This window comes from Canis aureus, chromosome 29 (genome assembly GCF_053574225.1).
Source record: "Canis aureus isolate CA01 chromosome 29, VMU_Caureus_v.1.0, whole genome shotgun sequence".
NCBI classification, from domain to species: Eukaryota; Metazoa; Chordata; class Mammalia; order Carnivora; family Canidae; genus Canis; species Canis aureus.
This window is the reverse complement of record NC_135639.1, coordinates 33,719,419-33,732,541: the sequence shown is the minus strand read 5'-3', so window position 1 is coordinate 33,732,541 and position 13,123 is coordinate 33,719,419. Positions and strand designations below refer to the sequence as shown.

Sequence of the window (13,123 nt, the reverse complement as noted above, 5' to 3'; positions counted from 1 at the left end):
ATAGAACAGGATCTTAAACTGCCTTTTTCCAGAGCAGTTGTGAAAATGTACATAAAGGGTCTTAAGTATACAATACTTAATTTCTCTCTAGACCACTACTGTTTTGTTGGGAATATGTGAGGTCGTTTACAAAGTGAATATGGTAGTTTTGCAAATTTGGTATTGTCATTTGTGACTGTGGAGGATTCCCAGGGAACAGAATCAGATACACTGCTATGCAGTGCTGGCTGTGGAGACCACATTTAATATGGTCCAGTTGTTAGTGAGCTTAATGAAGTGGGAAGGAAGTGAATTTTTTAAAAGGCACTGTTTATGGACATAACATATTAAAGTGCAATCATGTGCATTCTTTGGCCAGTATGCACATTAAAACATGCTGTGAAAGTCCATCCTAAATGCCAACACAAACAGGGAGATATTTGATGTTTTCTTTTTTCTGGACTGAGACCTTTAAATTTTTTTTTCCCTTTCCTTCTTTTAGAATTGGCTGGAATGGTTCTAAAATAGGGTCCTGAGTGAGCATCACCACCAATTTCTTCACTTCAAAACCACAGTGAGTATAAAAATCTAAGATACCCCATACTCGGACAAATTGGGTCATTAAAAATCCATGACACTTCTCCTTCATGTGGAGAAAAAAAACCTGCTCTGCTTTGTGTGTCCCTCTTCTGAATGTTCTGTATTATAAACTGTCTCTTGAAATTTCTCTTTCTAGCAAATGGTATCATTCAGGCTGTCCACACCAATGGTTCTCAGACCTGCCTGCACATTAGAATTGCATGGAGAGATTTTTAAAATACACTGATGTCTACTAGACCCGTCTTCCTCGTGTAGGTAGGGCCTGGTCTGGGTATTATTTTAAGCATCTTGGGTGACCCAGGGTAGAGGACACTAGTCTACGCAATGTCATCTTAACTATTGATGAGTGTAAGAATTGGATTCTTTATTCTATTATCTTCTCGATAAACTGGTTTTTAATTGCATTGAATGGTTGTTTGACTAATATACCCAATGCCTAAGCACCTGGAAAATAAAACTGACATTATCCAATGATCAGTTCTGAAACCTACCTTCGAAGCCAGTAATGGTTTGGTGTCTTCTATTTCGATAATGACATCCCGGCAGGGTGGGGTAGATAGAAGGGAGGCTGCAAGACAAACAATTTCTCACCTAAGATGCTTAGAAAAATACAGTAGTGAACATTCTAGTCCAAGTTCAAGTTCAGCAGTCACAGTGGGAAGGCAGAGTTTATGCGTGGGTGGGATTTACTGAGTAAGAGAGGACCGCACCTGAATGGAGAAGGTGACTCATCACTTTCCCCAAAACGTGATGTAGGGTTAGACATTTTTAAGGAATGATGTGGCCCATTTTTTTTCTCTTGTCTTGGACAATTAGCCCAGTGCCTGTACATAGGAAGTGCTCAAAAAAAAAATGGTGTCAATACCTGTCTTTAGAGGATGTGGGGGGGGGGGGGGAAGGAAACCTCCATCTAAAGAAGCCTCTGTTTCCTCTGTTTCTTAGAATCTGTTCCCAAGACACAAAAGCAAAGCAGGGTGAATAGTTGCACATTTCAGGTCTGAAGTTGCAAAGGCTCATTCAGCGCCAGTTCCCATAATGTGTACGCAGGGAAAAGGCATTACCCTGGCTTTAAGCAATTCCCAGAATACAGCTGACCCTTGAACAACACAGGTTTGAACACTGTGTGGGTCCACTTACATGTGGATTTTTTTTCCATATCGTACAGTACTGTACATGTATCTTCTCTTCTTTGTGATTCTCTTAATGTTTTCTTCTCTCCAGTTTACTTCATTGTAAGAATACCGTATATAATACATGCAACATACAAAATATGTGTTAATGGACCGTTTATGTCATTGCTATTTAAGCCTTCCAGTCAACAGGAAGCTATTGGTAGTTAAGCTTTAGGGAAGTCAAAGCTGGACATGGATTTCTGACTGCAGGAGGTCAGCACTCCTAACCCCTGCTGTTGTTCAAGGATCAACTGTATTTGTGGCTCTCGGCTTTGGAATTAGAGCAAGAACTCAAGGGTAGCCCCTGGGCCCACCCAGTTTGGTTCCACCAAAGCCTTAGCCCCAGGGCAGGGGTGTGGGTAAGGGATATGGTCACTCTTTATGGCAGATAGCACTGGGTAGTCAGACATTCAACAGGAGGCTGGCACCAAGCTGGAAGGAACTGCCAAGCCAAAAGAACTTTCTGTTTAACCCACCCAGGAAGGCCATAAAGCAGGGGAGGGAAAACACATTTTTTTTTTTTTTTTAGGTAGGTACTATGTGCCAGGCTGTGGGTTAAGTGTTTCATGTATTTTATCTCATTTAATTCCTCAATAATCCTGTAGACTATGCACTGTTATCCCCATTATAAAGGCTAAACAAACCGAGGCTAAGAGAATGCAAGTTAGTTGCCTCAGGTTAAACACAGAGGAAGTGGAAGTAGGTGAGCTGGGGCTGTTTGACCCTAAAGCTTGTGTTTTGACATACCAGAGGCCAGAGCAGAGTAAATGCTCAACGAATGTTAGAAAAGATCAGGGTGCCACTGGGGAGGCTAGGGAGACCGACAAGTACCGAACATCTATGATACTCCAGTTGCCACGCTGTTACTTTACATCCAAGTAGAAGCCCCATATCTATCAGCACTCTCTGCATTTCCAAGACGGGCTCCCTCAAAACAGCCACGACACAGAAGGTGACAGCCAGTCAGGCAGGCAAGCAGTAATACAACTGTATGCAAGTTCCTTCTTACCAGTTCTCTGCTTTACCAGCCTCTCAGCAACAGCCTCAAGGACAGGAGGAAAACATTATTCTGTATGCTTCCAACATCAGGCCAGCCAAACACATTCCTCAAGTCTTAATCTATTATTGGTTTTAAGAAAGGACCAGATTGCTCTAAAATAATAGATTCTGGTCTTGGGAACATTATGCTCCCCCCCCCCCCCCCCCGCCCCATGCCTTGCCTCATACTCCTTAAGGATTTTCCTCTTTGAAGAGCTCTCTGAAATCTTGACCACACTTCACATTAATTACCTACAGTCCCTAACCAGAGACCTCTGCTTGAAACCCAACCTGCCCACCCCCCTGACCAACAGACACCAATAGATCCACACTTGAGGCCAGAGAAAGGTCACAGAATTTGTGATTTCACATATTTGGATCAAAGAACCTTGTCCCATGAAAGCACTAGGAAAAATGCTAGGATAACAGTTTCTCTCCATTTAGTAACCCCAAATAAAACAATGCTGCAGTTACAGTAATCCTTGTTGTTATAAAAAGTGTTGCTGTTTTAGGTACTATCAATTCAACACAAAACGCTCTGCATGGGAAATTTCTGGGTAAACTCATGTAGGCTTTTTTTGCCCAGTGTGATTGTGGATTTTATTTTTTCCTCTTCTCTGAATCAGGGATACAGCATGCTCAGAACCACGTAACAGATGAATTTCAGATGCTCTGTAAAATCAATACCAAACCTTCTAGAAGATTAAACAGAACTGGTTGAGTAGTGCAGCTGCTTAAACAGAAGACATCTGTTTTGGTCTTGAGGCACCAACGATCAGTTGGATGAGTGTGTGCCAATTCTCCTAATCTCATGATAGCCAGGGGTCCTAGGACCTTACCTTGTTCACTGTTGTGACCCAGTTCCCAGCCCCGAACATGGACCCTGCACATAATAAGCTAAAAATAAGTCATTATTGAGTAGGCAATAGCAAAATGCTATTCATTAACTATTATTTCTTTGGAGCCCTAAGGTAAGTATTATGCCTTGCTCTATCATCTACTTAATCATGTGACCTAAGGAAAGTCATTTAAACTCAGCAGGTGTCAGTTTTTCCTCCATGGGCAACAATGAAATAATATTTTTCAAAGAACATCACAATAGGGGCACCTGGGGTGGCTCAGTCGCTTAAGTGTATTCCTTCAGCTCACATGATCTCACGGTCCTAGGATCGAGCCCCGCATCAGGCTCCCTGCTCAGCGGGGAGTCTGCTTCACTCTCCCTCTGCCTGCTGCTCCCTCTGCTTGTGCTTGTTCTCTCTCTCTCAAATAAATGAATAAATAAATAAATAAATAAATAAATAAATAAAATCTTCAAAAAAATTACATCATAATAATGGGATGTGTTAATCTGTGTTTCCAACAGATGGAAAGCAATACGAAATAAAAATCCTCCCACTGCTTCAGTGCTCATGAGGGGATCCCTGTATTTCTGCACCAAAACACTTATCACACTGGACTGAACCACTCATTTTCTTGTTTGTCCTCTCTGCTTAACTATATGACAACTTTAGGAAGTGCTTAACATTTCCTGAAGAGACATTATTTATGTTCAGCCAGGGACAGGTTACTTCAGAAAGTAACAGTTTGAGCATTGGATCCTCCCCAAGACAAGGTGGGAATCCAAATTTGGCTCTGCCACTTACTAACTATACTAGCTTGAGAAAGTTACATGGCCCACCGTAAATCTGTTTCCTCATCTGCATTTTTATCTTGAGGAAGTTTGTAAAGATTAAATCAGATCACACACAAGAAGCCCAAAATGATATTTATAGACATGCATTTTACCTTTTAGCTGGGGCACAAGATCCTCCTTTCCCGCATAAGGGTCACAACGAAAGCGGTCCAGACGATCGATGGTGCACTGCCCAACAACGGGCTTCCGCCCGAACTGCCTGTGGTCGATGACCTTGATCACCAGCGGAGGCATGTACAGTTCCTCCTTGGGCAAGAACTGAAGGGTCACAGGGGCAGGCATCACTCCTCTGTATGAGACCACGCCAATAAACTCACCCAAGGGACCAACCCAGACTCATTTTGCCCATTTGGTGTAGCCCCGGGGACTCACTGTAAGTAGTTTAGGAATTTATGTGCTAGGCAAGCAGCATAGTGCTTAAGGGCATGAGCTTAAAGGCTGCCTGGGATTGAATCCTGGCTCTGCCACCAGGAGCTGCGTGACCTCAGGCAACTTTTCAATGCCCCAGGTAGACCTCAATAATAGGATTGTTTAATTGATGTGTGTGAACCGCTTAGAATAGTGCCTTATTACCTGGCTGTGCTCTGTGACAGGATGCAGAGGCAGCGTTTAGTTAGAATTAGTTAGAATTTAGAAGTAACTGAGATAAAACAGAATCTCCAAGGGAACTGTGGCTGGGTCTCTTAGCTTTGAAAGGTCAGTGTTCAAATGGAATGCTCCTTTTTCCTCAATTCCTCCTGTTCCTCCACGTGGAATTTGGTGGCCTCAGTGACACTGTCCGATTAGGGAAGCATGGGCTGGTCTTAAGGTGTGCCTGGTATGTGGTTCAGATAATTTTTATCTCTGGCCTTGCACAGGAGTAGAAGTTCAGGTTGATGGAGTGCTTTTCCTCACTCCTGCTGCCTGAGACTACATTCAGACTGGAGCTTGGGGGCAGGGGCAGGGAGTGGGCAAGAATGGGTTGAGTGGCCCGGGGCGATCACTTCGGGATTCTGGCTTGGAGCATCCAGGTGGCACTCCATCTGCAGCACTGTAGGGAGAAGAGTACGGGCTTTGGAGTTGGAGGAACTGAAGTTCAAATTCTGGCTACCTTACTTGCCAGCTGTGTCCCTGGTGTAAATTACTTTACTTCCAGATTTCCTCCAAACTGGTTGTATAATGATTGAAAGATGTCTGTGCTGCCAGGTGAGAGCAAAGACTAAATGCAGGGAGTGTGAATGAATGCAGCTGGCACGGAACTGTCCCGTTGTCACCTCTCCATGTAACCTCTGCAGCACAAAGTGCGTGGCCTGACACTCCCTGTGGGGCTTGGATACAGTGTCCCCTCTCTAGGCCTCAGTTTCTTCATTTGCAAAAGCAGAAGTTAAACCACAGAATCCTAGAGTTTGAGAATGGTGTATTAGCAACATCAAATGATGAGGGAGGGAAAAGGAATGTGAAGGTCCTGGGCCCCCTACTCCATCATGCCAAGAAAATGCCTTGATTTTATCTTTTTTTATATGGTACAGTAAGAAAGGAAGACTTAAAAAAAAAAAAAACGCTAAGGATTTAACTACTTTAAAAGTGGAAGGACTGGGTGACCTCTTCTTGCTGCAGTACTATGGGGTCTCTGACAGAGGATTGTGAACCAGATCTGACGCTGTCCTGTTCTTAACAACCAGGGGAGGACTTCCATGGAGCCAAGTGGGTGCCCTCTAAGGGTACCTGGAAGTGGGGCACAGTCACAGACTGATAGGGCATGGCCCCACCACCCAAATGGCCTCCTCAGCTGCCCCTTCCCTAGTTTGCAGTCCCAATCTGGAAGGTCCCAGTCCATGGCAGAGCTTCAGGAGCAGGGCTGGGGGTTAGAGTTCTATCCTCCAGGGCATTGACCAAAAGTCTGTACCTGATAGCTAAACAGATGGAGAGTTTATTCAAGAAATACCTAAGCATTTCTCATAAATATTTCTGCATTTTTAGGGATGTGTGAAGCTTCAAGAAACCATTACTATAGTGTGAGAATCTAAGGGAGAAAAGTCACTGGCAAGCTAAAGCCAAGGCAGGGTTTTTCTATTTGCTGTCAGAGTTTGGAAATATATTAACTGTGTGTGTGTGTGTGTGTGTGTGTGTGTGTGTGTGTGTGTGTGGCGGGGGGTGATCAAGGGATGTGATGTATATATATATATATATTCATATTTGGTGTAAAATTCAGCTACTCAACACACATGAACTATTACAGTCTTGATACTGTACCACTTTCATGAAGAGAACAGAACTTGGGAAGTTGGGTGTCTTCTTCAGGTTTTTGATCACCACTGATTCTACCCTTTCCCCTCCACACTCCACAATGAGGCTGGGGGAGGTGATAGAAGCCATCTGGTAGTTTTTCATATTTCTTAAGCCCCAAGCTAGAATCTAAGAAAAACAATATAAAGAAAGAGGAGGAAAACTCAGCACATTACAAATAATATTGAAAAGGAAAAATTTCTTCCTTAGTAACTGGCACACTTTTTCAGATTATAGGCAGATTTGCCTAAAATCTCCAGGACTATTATCCTAGAAAGCCTGTAGGTCATGCAGAGAAAGCACTTTTGCCCCTTTTCTTCTGCCTGAGATGCTAAAAGGCAGAGCAGTGGAGAGTGCAGGAATCGAATCCTGGCTGTGAACCCTGGCAAGTTAGGACTCTCTCTAGGTCTCGTCTGCAAGCAGGACCGACACTATTATCCACTTACAGGATCATTCTGAGGATCAAGTGTAAACTCCTTAACACAGTGTCTGATATGTAAGCATTCAAAAATGAAAGCTGTTGTTTTAAGCCGTCTGCTTTGGTCTTTGTGAACTGTTACTAAGACAGCCTGAGAAGGGAAATCCCAAGGTAACAGCCACTTGACTGGACCAGGGGAGACCTTGAGAGTGGACCAGATGCTGTCCATGAAGCTACCAGTTAGCTCTATCAGCCTGTCTGCCATGTCACCATTTCCTGTTGCTCCCATCCTTCTTCCCATCTTGGCCCCCTTTTGGGTCCCCTGCTCTCTGCACACACACACACACACACACACACACACCCATATGCATGCACACACACACACATGTGCACACTGCTCTGTCTGCTTTCCCTCTTCCTTCTCTCCAGTTGACATGAGAAATCCAGCAGTCTCCTAGCTCCTAGTAAATGAGAACTCGAGATTTCCTCAGTAATGCTGGAATTGACCTGTTTTTTTTTTCAACAAGCCTTCTGTTTCCATGAATATTTCAAATTTTTGGACAAATTCTCTTGTTGGAGACAGCAAGCGAATATGTAGCAAGATCCATTTCCTATGAGAGAGTACAGTTCTGTAGCTATGCCATCTGACTTGATCAATAAAACTTAGGGAGCTTCATACCTCAATAGCAGTGAGTTGGACCACAGGCCTGATCCCTTGTGGGACCATGTATAGATTTGGTGCCCTTTGTGAGGGAAGGATGGGAAGATTGGAACCATCCTGTAAAACAAACATGGAAGCATCAACGTTTCTCCTTAGTTCTAGGAAATGGTGTCTCGCATTATTAGCAAGTTTTTTTAAATTATTATTAGCAAGTTTTTTAAACAGCTACCAGGAAAGAACATATACATGAGAACTCAGTAAGTACCTTGTGCCTTAGAATCAGCTCTGCAGTTACAAGGACATCCCCACAGGCTTTGTCTCCATTCATTACAGGGTGCCAGAGAAGTTTGGGTGTGACATCCGTTTCTGAGTTTAGTTTTACCAGAGGAGAGCACATGCTTCGTCCTAAAAATTCATCTTTGCCCTAGAGAAACAAGCAATCCTTAAATTCCCCAACAAATATCCCTATAAACCTCCATCATTCCCCAAGCCATCTTAGAAATTCTAAATTATCTACCACTTGGTCATTGTCAAAAAGTTCGATGATAACTTTGGGTGGGTTCTGTAGAACTGTCTGGGGTTCCCCGTAGATTTCGATTTCATCAAATATAATTGTCTGGTCCCATGTGGGATTCAGAGTCGAGTGGATGATCTCAGTGGTTTTGCTTCGATGGAGGAAGGAGACATGTGCATATGGATCTAAAACAGAAAAAGACAGTACTCGTGAGGCCATGGCTGAAGTCCAGCTCCCCAGGAGCACTCATTTCAATCACATGTGCTACCTCCAGTTGCACTGATCGCAGACTCTCACCACCACCTGAGAGATAGACTGCCAGAGCAATATTGAGAAAGAACAAACCTTGAGGCATCACACTTGCTGGTTTCAAACTATATTACAAAACTATAGTAATCAAAACAGTATGGTCTTAGCATAAAAACAGACACATGGTCCAACAGAACAGAATAGAGAACCCATAAATAAATGCATGCATATGTGATCAATTAATCTTCAACATAGGTGCCAAGAATACACAGTGGAGAAAGGATAGAATTAATTTTTGATAAAGCCACCAAGAATGCACAGTAAAGAAAGGATAGTCTCTTTGATAAATGGTGCTGGTAAACTGGACAGCCACATGCAGAAGAATGAAACTGGAGCCCTGTTTTACACCATACAGGAAATCAACTCGAAATAGGCTAAATACATGAACATAAGACCCGAGGCCATAAGACTCCTAGGAGAATATATAAGGGGCAAGCTTCTTGATAGTAGTCTTGGCAATGATTTTTTTGGATTTGACACCAAAAACAAAGGCAACAGAAGCAAAAGCAAACAAACGGAACTGCATCAAACTAAAAAGCTTCTGCACAGCAAAGGAAACAATCAACAAAATGGAAACCCACGGGATGGGAGAAAATATTTGCAAACTACATATCTGATGAGGAGTTAATATCTAAAATATGCAAAGAACTCATACAAAATACCAAAAGGCCCAAATAACCCAATTTAAAAATGAGCAAAGGACCTGAAGAGATGTTTCTCTCAAGAAGACATACAAATGGCCACAAGGTACATGAAAAGGTGCTCAATGTCACTAATCATCTGGGAAATGCAAATCAAAACTAGAATGAGATATCCCCTCACACCTGTTAGGATATCTATCATCAAAAAGTTAGGAGACAGCCAGTGTTGGTGAGGATGTGAAGAATAGGGGATGCTTGTGCCTATTGGTGTGAATGTAGACTGATGCAGCCACTGCAGAAAACAGTATGGAGGTTCCCCAAGAAATAAAAAATAGTGCTACCATATAATCCACCAGTCCCACTTCTGGGTACTTATTCAAAGCAGATGAAATAATTATCTCAAAGAGCTATCTGTATTCCCATGTTCATTGCAGTGTTAGTCACAATAGCCATGGTATGGGAGAAACTTCAGTATCCATTGATGGATGAATAAATAAAGAAAATGTGGTATTATGTATATACCATATATAGATATAATTCAGCCATTTAAAAAGAAGGGAATCCTGTCATTTGTGACAACACAGATGAACCTGGAGGGCATTATGCTAAGTGAAATAAACCAGACTGAGAAAGACAAATACTACATGGTATCACTTCTATGTGGGTGTCCCCCCACACCTCCTCAAAAATCAAACTAATAGAAACAGAAAGGAGGATGATGTTTGCCAGGGGCTGGGAGATGGGTTGAAATGGGGAGAGGTTAGTTGGGGGGTACACATTTTGGTTATAAGATGAATAAGGCCTGGACCTGATGTATAACATGAGGACTATAGTTAAGAATGTGTATTGTATAACTGAAATTTGCTAGGAGAGGAGAACTTGAATGTTCTGTCTCACACACATGGAATTAACTACGTGAGGTGACAGGTGTGTTAATTAATGCAGTTTTGGGAACATTTCATAACATATATCAAATCATTACTTATACTTTAAGTGTAAAACCTTATTTGTCAATTATACCTCAATAAGCTGAAGAAAGATAAGGAAAAAAGAAGCAATCTGTTTCTCTTCCATGCTAAATAACTTCACCAAAACTTCTGCAATTGCCTGGGAGCTGACCCTTCTGAGCAACAGCCTAATATCTAACCTGAAAGTGTTGCATCATCCAAAAGGCTGTTTCAGTTTTAGCACTGAGGCATCACGCAAATGGGACGCTTTGTTTTTGCTCCGATCATATATCCTCTATCTCAAACTGCAAGGCATGTCTTGAGTTTTATGCAATTCTAGTCAAGAATTTGGATTAGGATTCAACTTTGACTTTCAATGATTGAGTGCCCCCTGGTGGTAAATATTCAGAAAAATGTCTTCAAACCCCTTTTGGAGATGCATTTTAGAAGGATAACTTTGAATCTGCTCTAATTTATTAGAAAAGGAAACCATGCACAAATGTTGGTTACATCAGTGCTTGGAATATACCTCACAATTGATGTGAGCATGCCTGAGTGTCAGGCAACTGCTTTAAGAGTGTTTCCATCAAAGCTCTGCTGGCCTTCAAGCCCTGAAGTGGAAATCTCCCCACGTAGCCAACATGGACCCTGAACCATTCATGATCCTATCAGCAACAGCACAAATCCTCAGCTGCAGGCCCCCTGACCTTTTCCCCAGCCCTAACCACAGCCTTCCCCTTAGAACCAGTCCAAAGGCCACAAAGCAAGCTGGGTCTCAGGGCTTTATGATCTCATGGCTTTATGGGGAAGGCCACAGAAGGGTCAAAATGGACTCCAAACTGCCTCAATCCTGTTGAGGATTGTAGGCAAATGGGTGAATTTTTGAACCTTTGTCAACTTGAGAGAGCTACCAAAAAATTATATAAAGGATCTTAACTTAGCAATCAGCCCAAGAGCCCAGGATGTATGTGTGTATATATGATATATATATATATATATATATATATATATATATATATATATATATCATATAGAGAGAGAGCCCAGGGTGTGTGTATATACATATATATATACACACCATATATATAGCTGTGTGTATAAGTAGAGAGCAGAAATTGCTTTTCTTCTTGGTGCTTTTTTATTACTCATCAATTAATGATTATTAGTATTCAAAGCCCATGTATCTTCTGTGTATCTCCAGCACCCAGCAATAGTGTTCAACATATCCAGTGATTACTTAATGACTGAGCAGTTTACTTCACACAAATCAAACTCATCTCAATATGGAAAAACTTTTTGTTGTGAGAAATTACTAAAAGCACCCACCTGATGAAAAGTAGAATCAAGCTGGCCTGCTATGTAATGTATGACAGAGATTTTTGTCCCTTTACCTGAAAAACTATCCTTGTCTAGAGCCATGAGGTTTCTGGCTTGATAGATATAGCAGCGCAGATGGTAAATGTAGACTCCTAAAAAGAAGAGGATGGAGGTTACTTAGAAACATAACACTGAAAAATGCAAATTTTCTGGCATATTTGGAGATAATACATGTTTGAGATAAATGGGTCATTCAAATCTACTCCACAGTAAAGAACACATAGGTGGTGATGACATGTGCTCCCAAAGTAGTTCTGTTTCCTATAAAATAAAACTAACTTTAAAAATATTACAATAAGCTCAGTGCAAGTGTATCACTCAGGAGAACATCAGTCCTGTTGTGAAACACCTGGATTTAGGCCACTGCTTGTCATCACAGACCTTTAAAATGAAACTTGGTTTCCATGAGTTATAGAAATAGGGCTTCCTATACTATTTCAGCCCCAGATCTAGGAAACAGTTATCTGCTAAAAGTTTCTTTGATAGTTCAAAGTTAAATAACTTAAAAGTTATTTTGATAGTTCAAAATTTTTATACCCCCATCTTTATATTAATGTATATCTGCTCCCATCCCAACAATACATGTAATCTAAGAGATAGATAGTAGAGCATTGTGATTCATGCACAGATTCTGAGAGTCAGACTACTTAAAATCTTGTCTACAGTGCTTACAAACTGTAAGACTGGAGCAAGTTATTTCATCTTTCTGCACCTCTAAGATGAGGACAATAATAACACCACCTCCTAGGGTGGTTATGAGGATTACATGAGTTAATATATGCATAGTGCCTGGCATGTGCTAAGGCCTAGATAAATATTTGTTATTATTATTACATAGTAGGTCTGCCTCATTCCAAAATTCCTAAAGATTATCATCAGAACCGACCCTTACTTAACTTTCTGAACCTCTTTTTCTAATTAAAACAATCTTTCGGGGAGCTTCATATAGAATGAGCACATATTGGACAGACCATATCAGAGTCAATGATTTGATGACCTCCCCACCCCAAATATGATTTTTAAAACTGTATCTGAAAAAATCCTCATCAAATGATGAAAATAAAAGTTACATTTGCATAAAGACATTTTAATCATATTTGGTGATTCAGAGAATTGGCCTTAGATAAGTCATTGCAGGGGAATGCACAAATCCATGTTTAAAACTTACTGTCAAAGTTACAGGAAACAATGGGAGTGTTTGCCCCAAATACAGTGGTGGCACTATACTTCTGCTTGTCCACACTCTTCTCGTCTCCATCCTCGGTCATGTCTGCACCCTAAAAAGGCAGAAAAGTTCATTAGCAATGCCTCAAAACAGAGAGGCAAGAATTACAAAGAAATGGAATGGTGGCTTTTAAAAGAGACTCTTCTCATCCAATCACTCCATTTCTAAAAATGAGTAAAGCCCAGAACAGCAAGTATCTTGCCCAAGGTCACTTAGCTGGAAAGTGACAGAGTAAGAAGTGGAAGCCAGTCTTTCTGCCTCAAGTCCGGGCTTACCAAACCCTG

The 13,123-nt window shown here is 41.6% G+C and overlaps 1 protein-coding gene across 4 annotated transcripts in view; it reads right to left on the bottom strand.

The window, feature by feature from the left end:
• The window catches only part of MYOF (myoferlin), a 142,157-nt gene that overhangs the window by 29,373 nt on the left and 99,661 nt on the right, over positions 1-13,123 (bottom strand). For all 4 annotated transcript variants that reach the window (XR_013368209.1, XM_077878365.1, XM_077878363.1 and 1 more), the window contains 8 exons: positions 12,783-12,891; positions 11,629-11,706; positions 8,344-8,525; positions 8,092-8,250; positions 7,845-7,943; positions 6,715-6,876; positions 4,575-4,740; positions 1,071-1,147 (listed from right to left, as the gene is read on the bottom strand). Coding sequence is in view for 3 of the 4 variants with exons in the window: in XM_077878365.1 (XP_077734491.1) it covers positions 1,071-1,147; positions 4,575-4,740; positions 6,715-6,876; positions 7,845-7,943; positions 8,092-8,250; positions 8,344-8,525; positions 11,629-11,706; positions 12,783-12,891 (1,032 nt within the window). In the remaining variant the exon portion in view is untranslated. The remainder of the gene's footprint in view (positions 1-1,070; positions 1,148-4,574; positions 4,741-6,714; positions 6,877-7,844; positions 7,944-8,091; positions 8,251-8,343; positions 8,526-11,628; positions 11,707-12,782; positions 12,892-13,123) is intronic.